The following is a 10732-nucleotide window of genomic DNA, read 5'->3' as shown; positions in this document are numbered from 1 at the left end:
ACAGGTATGTATTAAAAATTAAATAACTTATTATGCAATTATTATAATTAAAATTTTTGTTTAGTTAAACAATTGGTCAAGTTTCATGTATTGAATGAGTCATCTCATTCATACATTAAATTTAAACGGCAAGAACACCGTAAAGACATCCGCTTTCAACACAATTTGGGTTCAATTGATAATTTACTTCAATTAAATGATCAAATTGATGAGATGTATGAGTCATTGGTGCGACCGGCATTCCGTAACCACAATGTTGGCGATTATTATAGTGTGATAATTGAAGCACAGGGCTTGAATAAACCATTATATATGGGTGGAAAAGCAATCTCACAATTTGATAAACATGAGTTTGCCAACAAAATCTTTGGACTAATACAATCTAATACAGAGTTTTTACTTTCTGTATTTAAAATGAAAATCTATGTAACTGAAGCACCACAGGGATCAGGACCTAATATGAAAAACAAAAGACATTTACCACCAGAAACTTCAGATGAAAGGAGTAAACGTATAAAATGCATTGTTAGGATTGATAACAAAAATGGTATTTAAAAGATTATATATTTATTTTTATAATATTTACAAATATATTTATTCATATAATTTCAGATGTCGGTTGCGGTTATAGAGCTGTTTGGGTTGGTGTTATGTGGTTTGTCGAAAGTTTTACTAATCAAACACTTCGAGGAAACAGTAGGTGGAGAAAAATTACTGCTAACAATAATTCCGACAAATATCAAAAAGAAGAATCGGAAAAGCTGTGTAATTTGGCCGGTCTTGATTTCAACAAACCTTTTGGAGAAAAACATTGGAATCAAATGCAGGAGTATCTCAGCACTATTAAATTAACTGATGGTTCAAGTGGATTACAGTTGATAATTGTCGACTCATCAAATGTCGACAATTATCTATTTCAAGGCTCTATAGATTTTCCCAACAAATTATTTATGGAGCACATCGACTACGGTAAAAACACTGGACATTATAATTTTATTAAAGACATCAATGCTTACACACAAATATCTGATCTGTGTAAGTATTGCTTAACAAAACATCAGAAAATAAATCATTCATGTAAATATGTGTGCAACTACTGCTCAACATATCCAAAGTGTGACGTTAACAGTGATAAAGTAGACTGCGATTTATGCAATCGTAGTTACGCAAATGATAAATGTTATCATAATCACAAAGCTAACAATATCTGCAAAGTAAAATCAAAAATATGTAGTACTTGTAATGTTGAATACTCAACTCATAGAAGAGCAAAACATGTTTGCTATCAACTAAAATGTACAAAATGTAGTGTGTATTACAAAGAAACACCGCATTTTTGTTATATAAAACCTTTGGATATAGAAAAACTGGAAAAAGAAGACAAAGAAAACAAACTAATAGTTTGTTTTGATATTGAAAGTGAACAGATAGCTCAAAATAATGGTTTTTATGATCACAAACCTAATCTACTCATTTCATGTAAGTTATTATATAATCATTTTAAGAAATTACAACTAATTACAAATATTTTACACAGTATGTGTTTGCGACAAGTGTTGGGATTACCAACAAATGGCGAAAAGATGCGATGTCTCAATTGATGAACCAAATGACGGATGTAAAGTGTGCGGATATGGTATCCGTACATTCTATAAAGAAAATGTAGTCGAACAGTTTTCAGACTATTTATTCAAAGATGTCGCTGTAAGAGCTTCAAAAATTAAAGCACAGCTATACGTAATTGCACACAATTTCCCCCCCCCCCCCCCCCCCCCCCCCCCCCCCCCCCCCCCCCCCCCCCCCCCCCCCCCCCCCCCCCCCCCCCCCCCCCCCCCCCCCCCCCCCCCCCCCCCCCCCCCCCCCCCCCCCCCGAGGATATGATGGTCACTTCATATTTCAGGAAATGTTTGGAAGACAGTTTGGTGATCCGAGTGATATAATTATGAATGGTATGAAAATACTTAAAATTACAAACAACAACACATCATTCATAGACTCGTTGAGTTATTTCCAACAACCACTGGCTTCACTGCCAAAATCGTTTGGCTTTCAAAACATTGTCAGCAAAGGATTTTTCCCCATCACTTCAACAGAAAAGAGAATTACGACTACTCTGGTGAAATACCAGATATCAAACACTTTGGCATTGATGAAATGAGGTCTTCAAAAGAGTGTGTGGAGTGGTATAATGACTTCAAAGCAAACAATTACATATGGAACTTTGAACAACAAATCAAAAAGTATTGCTTAAATGATGTAATAGTACTCACAATTGCGGTGATGGAGTTCCGCAAACTGTTCAAAAACTTCACTGGTTTGGACCCCATAACTCGTAGATTCACATTAGCCGGTGTTGGACTGGAGTATTTTAGAGCTAAAATTCTAAAAGACAATATGATTGGTGTCACACCTATCAACGGTTATATCGATGGACGACATAAGTCAAACAAAGGTAATGTATGGCTTGATTGGATGGAGGAGAAGAGAGGTGTAAAAATCTGCAGAGAGATGAGAATTGGTCAGAACTATGCTGATGGGTGTATTCGAGATGGTGTACTCGGAGAGATATTTGAGTTCAATGGTTGCTATTGGCATGGATGTCAAAAATGTACCCATCTGTTTAGCCTTAGAAACACCTATGATGGCAATGAGCAAGTAGATCCTATTAAAGATTATCAACGAACAATTGAAAAGGTATTTATATAAATAATTGTATTTATACAATTTTACTTACATTTATATATTTTTAGGAAATATATTACAAGTCTAGAGGTTTCAAAGTGACATCTATTTGGGAGCACGACTTCGATAAACTGTTGACAACTGATGTTGAGTTCAAAGCATTCCACAAAAAACGTATGGCATACTATAAAACAATTGACAAAATAGGTCACGCAAACATACGTGAGTCGTTTTATGGTGGTCGTACAAACAATTTGTACTTCAACGCCGACAGTACCGGTACAGAGTTGATTAAATATAAAGATGTGTGCAGTCTGTATCCGACTGTACTTTCAAAATGCGAATACCCTATTGGTCATCCATCTATAATCAGTAAATTTATCGACACCTCAATTTATAATTACTTTGGATTCATTAAATGTAAAGTATTACCACCTAAAGATCTATACATTCCTGTATTACCATTAAAATCAGAGACCAAAAAGTTAGTGTTTGCATTATGCAATCAATGTGCAAAAGATATGAGCCCTAACAAATGTAGTCATAGCGATAAAGAGAGAGCTATCAGCAGTACTTGGTACTCTGAAGAGCTTAAATTAGCAATAGAAATGGGATATAAAATTCTCAAAATATATGAAGTGTTGCATTACGAACGCAAAACAAATGAAATATTTAAGCCATACATACAACAATGGCTTAAACTTAAGACCGAGGCAAGCGGATGGCCTGACAATTGTACTACTGATGAGTTAAAGCGAAACTACATCAGTGAGTATCAGAGTCGTGAAGGTGTGGATTTAGAGTTTAATAAGATGTCACCAAATCCTGGTCTCCGCTTCATTGCAAAGTTAATGTTGAATAGTTTGTGGGGAAAACTAGCCCAAAGACCCAATCAAAAACAAACTAAACTTTGCAAAACATATGACGCATACCGTAGTATTATATCTGATGCTAAAATACAAATAAAAGGTTTGTTAAAATACATTATAAAAACATAATAAATTAATATAAAATATTTATTTATTATACTATACTTTAGGAGAAATTATGCCCAATGATGAGACTATTTTAGTCAATTACCAATACATTGACGACAACTATTCATCTGCTGGCAATACAAACATAGCATTGGCCTCGATGGTCACCGGTAATGCTCGTATTCATTTATATCGTGAATTACACAATATTGAAAGCTCAGCAAAGGGACGGGTCTTGTATTTCGATACAGACTCTGTAATCTATCGACACGACCCTACCAAAGGGTGGTACGACCCTCCGATCGGTGATTTCTTGGGTGATATGACCGATGAAATAGAAAAAGATTACAAAGAAGGGTCGTATATCAATTCGTTTACTTCATGTGGACCCAAAAACTATGGTTATCAGGTCGTTACTGGTGATGGCCGTGTGATTCAAAAAGTAAAAGTAAAAGGCATTTCAATCACTGAGGAAGTAAAGCATAAAATAAACTTTGAAAGAGTTAAAGAGACTGCTCAACACTACTTTAACAATACACCAATCACAACACTGGCTCCACAATTATGTTTCCGTTCAGATAAACTGCACAACGTGACAACAAATAAAGTAAATAAGATATATCAGGCAGTATCTGAAAAACGTAGAATTGTTAGGGGACACCCTATTTATCAAACTGTCCCCTATGGATTTTATGAATAATATGTTAAAACTATTTAATACTATTTATATTTATATTATTGTACTAATTATTTGAAATTATTTTAAATAAAATGTGATTAAAAACTATTTTTATGTTTAATTTATTTACATCAACTATAAATAAATATCTAAATATAAAACTAAGAATACATATTGAGGTCATAATTGACTATATAAAGTAATGTTTTTAATAAAATTATTTTATATTCATTAACAAGTATGGCTAAACGACACTTTAAAGACAGTTATTTAAGAAAACTATTGGAAGGTATTGTATTTTATATTAATATATTTTATTAATTATATATTAAAATTTTTATATTATTTCAGAGCCACCGTTAAAGAGACCAAAACAAGACCAGTGCATTCAAACTGAATTGATTCGGCTAAAAAACATGAAATTTTATATGTTGTCAGAGCCGGGAATGAAAATCATCGTCGATAGACTGACTGCAATTGGACATAAAAATGGTATAACAGAAGATACTAACAAATTAGTAAAATACTTGTCTGAATTGGCTACCTGTGAATGGAAATTTGATACAAAATCAAATGTATAAAATTTTATAAAAGATGAATAAATTTTTTTTATTATTAAACCTATGTTTTATTTAAAATGAATTGCATTAAAGTGGATCGAAAACACATTTCATTTAAACACCCATTCACTTGTATGGTCGCTGGACCTACAAGTAGTGGTAAAACTGTACTACTTAGAAATATATTGGAGAATTATAAACAAACTTTATATTTTACTGATATACCAAATAAGTTAAAAATTGTGTGGGCATACGGACAATGGCAAGAATTGTACACTAAATCTATTGCTGACTGTGATATACAATATATTGAAGGCCTACCCAATGAAGAAGAAGTAAAAGAGATTAAACCTCATCTCATAGTTATTGATGATTTGATGACTGAGTTGGGAAATAATGTTAAATTAGCAAATTTATTTACTAAAGGTAGTCATCATATGAATATAAGTGTGATATTTATATCACAAAATATATTTCATCAAGGGTCCCAAATGAGGACAATTAGTTTAAATTGTCACTATTTGATATTGCTTAAAAACCCAAGAGATAAAAGACAGATAATTAGCTTAGCCTCACAGATATATCCGGAAAACTCAAAATACTTTATAGAAGTGTATACTGACGCCACATCTGTTCAATATGGTTATATTAAAGTAGACCTAAAACAGGATACACCTGAAAAATATAGAGTACAAACAAATATTATACCAATTAATAATAAATTGAAAATTATTTGCTATATACCTAAGTAATGTCTGATAATTTGAAAAAATATTTTAGAGACTTGCAGTTTGTTTCTAAAATAAAATGTAAGAAAACACAAAAAACATTATTGAATTATTTAGCTAAAGACCCAAAAGTATATTTAGCTATAAAAGAAATTGGATTAAATGTTATAAAAGGAAATATAAAAACTAAAAAATTGAATAAAAGTAAAAAACTTTTACTTAAAAAGTTTGAAAGGAAACAAAGTTTAAAAACTTGTAAAAGTGTTGTACAAAAAGGAAACGCTTGGATGTGGTTAATACCGTTACTAACAACTGTATACGAATTAATAACAAAATAATGTCATTCAGAAAAGTTGAATTGGTTACTAATGATAGTGATGATGACATCGATATGGATATATCTTCAATGAGTGTGGATAGTAAACCATTTGAAAAAATTAAACAAAATACATTAGTAACTAAAAACATTGTTGACAATGTTACAAATGATAACAATATTAAAAATAATTTGCCGAATATTAATAATTCATTTCTAAGTATAATAGAAGATATGGTTTTTAAAGTATTAATTAAAAATAATTTAATCAGTACAACTAAAAAACAAAGCAAAGTTACTACAAAAGTTCATAAACCTAACAAAAAAGTTGTTAAAAAAGTAGTAAATAAAAAGACTGTTAAAAAATCTAAATCTAAAAAATCTATACAATGGATCAAAATATAAATGAGTTGTTGAATATAATATATTATGATCCACAAAATAGTGGATCATTTAGTGGTGTAAATAATTTGTATAAAACTGCTAAACAATTAAATCCAAATATAACATTAAAATTAGTAAAAGATTGGTTAAAAGGAGAGTTAACTTATACTCTACATAAACAAGTACACAGAAAATTTATACGAAATCCAATTGTTGTGACATATATTGATGAACAATGGGAAGCAGATTTAGCTGATATGAGAGAATTTGCTAATAAAAATGATAAATATAATTATATTTTAACAGTAATTGACTGCTTTTCTAAATTTGCATTTACTGTTCCATTGAAAGTAAAAACTGGTAAAAGCATTACAAATGCTTTTAAAACATTATTTAAAAACAGAAAACCATTATCTTTACGTACAGATAAAGGTAAAGAGTTTTTAAATGAAATATTTCAAAAATATCTGAAATTAAATAGAGTCAACTACTTTCATTCAAATGATTATAAAATAAAATGTGCTATAATTGAACGCTTTAATCGTACATTAAAGTCACGTATGTTTAAATACTTTACTGCTAATGGTACGCGAAGATATGTAGATGTACTACAAAAACTTGTTAAAGCATATAATACATCATATCACAGATCTATAGGAATGTCACCTATTGAGGTGACTAATGAAAATTCAAAACAAGTATACAATAACTTATATGTTAAATCTAAAAAGCTTAAAACACCAGATGTCGCTACAGGAGATAAAGTACGTAAAGTGTACGAAATGTCTAAATTTGATAAAGGTTATTACCCTAACTGGACTGATCAAGTCTTTACTGTAGTAAAGACTATAAAAGGTGATAATCAATATGTGTTTAGACTAAGTGATGGACAAGGAAATATTATTGAACAACGATTTTATCCACAAGAGATCCAAAAGATCAAAGAAAATCTATACCGTATTGAAAGAGTTATTAGAAATCGTGTTAGACGTGGTCGTAGGCAGTATTTTGTTAAGTGGTTAAACTATCCGGAAGAATACAACAGTTGGGTTGATAGCATTCAAGATGTCTATACTAAATAAATTGTGTAAAACTGAATTAATTTTATTTTCTATTCAAATGTCTTTAATGACAATTGTAATATTTGTTAGCTTAATTAACTTAACTTTTGAAATTGGCAACAAAAATTTATGGGCAATTATTTTAACTAGTTGTATTGGTTATATAATGCCTAACCCGAAACTTAAACTATGTAAAAATGTTATAAAAGGCTCTGATACTGTATTTTAAAAATAAAAATGAATTGTTTACTAATTAACATATTGTGTTTTATTTTATTTATTATATTTATTGTTGTGTTATTATTTTTAAGAGATAAAGAAAAAATTATTTGGAATTGTTATTTTGATAACAATACACAAATAAAACTTTGTGAATAATGAGTAAATATATTACTTTAGTTAATAATGTCAAAACATTTGACAATACAATGTCTGATTTTAGGACAAAATTAGGCAAAACAGTTAAACTTGATGATAGTTGGTGTGTTGGTATATCAGAAATAACCTATACCAAGTCATGGTATAATATATTAAATGATCATAAAATTACATTATTTGATGAAATGGGACGTATATATGGTATACAGTCTAATGAATATGATAATAAGTTTACACTTAAAGCTGGTTATTATGAAACACCACAGAAATTAGTTAATGAAATTAACAATATTTTGACTTTATTTACTGATATTAAACCACCAAAATTAGTTTATAATGAGATTAATAATTTTATTACAATTAATGTTGGTATAGTTGAAAGTGTAGTTAAAATATTTCCTGACTTGGGTGACGAAATTGAAAACATTTTAGGATTAAAAGATAGAAAAGCTACACATAATTATTATTATGGTAGCAATAGCTTAGTTAATATAGTATTCAATGGAATTGAAAATAAAAATACTATTAAAGGCTTTCATCCCGTAGAGATTAGTGGTGGTTTTCATTCACTATATTTATATAGTGATATTGTATACCCATCACTAGTTGGTGATACATTTGCACCTCTACTGAGAGTAGTTGAAATACCTAGAAAATATAAATTTGGAGATACAGTACATTTAAATTATGAAAGACCTCAATATAGACCTGTAAGACTCAATGAATTTGAAACCCTTGAAATATCTATAAAAGATGATAGTGGTTTATCTATACCATTTAAATTTGGTAGAGTAACTATAACTTTGCATTTTATTAAAGTATGAATAATCCATATATTGATTACTATAAAATCCAAGCCGGTAACGGTATTGTATCTTATGCTGGACATAGATACCAGTCCGGAAATGGTATATTTGGAAAAATATTTAAACACATTAAACCTGCATTAAAATATGTAGCAACTAAAGGATGGGATGCATTTAATGGTATTGGTAATGATATACTATCTGGTAAATCATTCAAAGAAGCCGGCACAAATCAGCTGATACGATCAGCTGATACAATTTTAACAGATGTTAAAAATAAAGTTTCTAATGTTAGACAACAAAAAGGTTTAGGAAGTAAACGTAAAGTTAAAACTAAAACTAAACTAAAATCTTATAAAAGACGTAAAACAGTTAAGAAAAAAACTAAACAAAGAAAATACTAAAAATGTCTACAATACACGAATTATCATCTCTAATGACACTTCCAGAAATGGATGTTTTTGGAGTACCACCAACACAACTCATGATTGAACGAGATGTTCAAACTGAACACCGTCCAATAAGTACATTATCTAATTCAACAAATACTATTGAGTTTGAAGTGCATACAGGTTTAAATGAATATATTAATTTAAGCAAAAGTGAGCTATATTTGTGTTTAAAATTTAAACTACAAAAGTCTACTGTATCAACAACCCCTGAAGTTAAACAAGAAGACTGGAAACTAATATCTCCAATCAATTATTTAATGCATTCATTTATTAAACAAATTGATGTTAATATTGGTCAAACAACTGTTACAACATCATCAGTGAATTATTCATATGTGTCATATATTAACACATTACTTAACAGTAATAGAGATGCAAGAAAAACACATTTAGAGACTGCATTTTGGCATAAAGATGAGACACCTATGGATTCGGTAAATGAGATAAGAAGTAGTCGTATACGACCGTCAGGTAACTCATTATCTGACGGGTGTGAAGTCGAAATGTATGGCAATTTGCACATTGATTTAGCATCACAAGTAAAGTCATTACTTGGAGGAGTCACACTGAATATTAAAATCTATCCACAAGATCCCAAGTTTTATTTAATTTATGATAAAACATTGATACCAACAGTTGAAATAATGGACGTAAGACTGTTTATGCATAAATCTATTGTTAACCCACAAGTAGTTGTGGCACACAATAGAGCACTTGAAAGTGCTAATGCCCGCTATTTTATTACACGAAAGGAAGTAAAGACATCAATTATAGCTAAAGACACATTAGATTGTTATTTAAATAATGTCATCAATGGAGTGATTCCTAGAAAAATATATATTGGTTTTGTTAGTAACGAAGCATATAATGGTTCATATAATATGAACCCATTTTATTTTAAAAATTACAATATCCGACACATTGCTTGCTATGTTGATGGGACTCAATATCCACACAGACCATACACACCAGACTTTACAAATAAAAAATATATGCGTGAATACTTTGGATTATTTGAAACAGCAAATCAAATCAAACATTCAACAGATATTGACATAACACGGGAAGAGTATGCTGAAGGTTATACACTATTTGGATTCAATTTTACACCGGATTTATCTGATGGAGTAGCAAAAAGTGGTTATGTATCAACTGTGGTTAGAGGTAACTTACGAGTTGAACTAAAGTTTGCCTACCCTATACAAGAGACTGTAACTGCAATCATATTTTGTGAATATGATAGTTGTGTAGAAATAGAGAGCTCAAGATTTGCTATTAAAAATTTTCAATAAATATGAATACATTACAAATAAATAACTATTTTAAAAATTGTAATAAATATTATGGTACATATCCGAGAGATATGTTACCAAATATTATACCAAAAGATAGTGGTGTTATTATTAATACAGATAAAGCTAGTTCTCCTGGGGAACACTGGGTTAGTGTATACAAAACAAATAATGATATCATTATATATTTTGATTCATTTGGTTTACAACCACTACATAATGATATCTTAAATTTTATAAAAGACAATACTGTAAACGGTTGGTATTACAACTGTATTAATTTTCAAAGTGTATATTCTAATACTTGTGGATTATATTGTATTTATTTTTTAACTAATTATTTTAATGGCGGATCATTTGAACAAATCCAAACTGTGTTTGGTTTTAATCCTCACATTAATGATTGTGTTGCCAAAT

General features: G+C 30.1%; 1 protein-coding gene across 1 annotated transcript; it reads left to right on the top strand.

The window, feature by feature from the left end:
* The first annotated feature begins 8977 nt into the window (after window positions 1–8977).
* LOC128960784 (uncharacterized protein F54H12.2-like) lies at window positions 8978–10315 on the top strand. The gene has a single exon (XM_054306918.1). The coding sequence runs from the start codon at window positions 8978–8980 to the stop codon at window positions 10313–10315; it is 1338 nt and encodes a 445-aa protein (XP_054162893.1).
* The last annotated feature ends 417 nt before the right edge of the window (window positions 10316–10732 follow it).

Source organism: Oppia nitens, unplaced genomic scaffold, assembly GCF_028296485.1.
Source record: "Oppia nitens isolate AA-2021 unplaced genomic scaffold, nextdenovo-longstitch-racon4-pilon3 scaffold54_pilon_pilon_pilon, whole genome shotgun sequence".
Classification (NCBI taxonomy): Eukaryota; Metazoa; Arthropoda; class Arachnida; order Sarcoptiformes; family Oppiidae; genus Oppia; species Oppia nitens.
Note: the sequence above shows the minus strand (reverse complement) of the source record. Positions and strands in the feature narration are given on the sequence as shown.

Coding starts and splice junctions, on each gene's coding strand:
- LOC128960784 (XM_054306918.1), top strand. CDS start 8,978: ATGTCTACAATACACGAATTATCATCTCTAATGACACTTCCAGAAATG.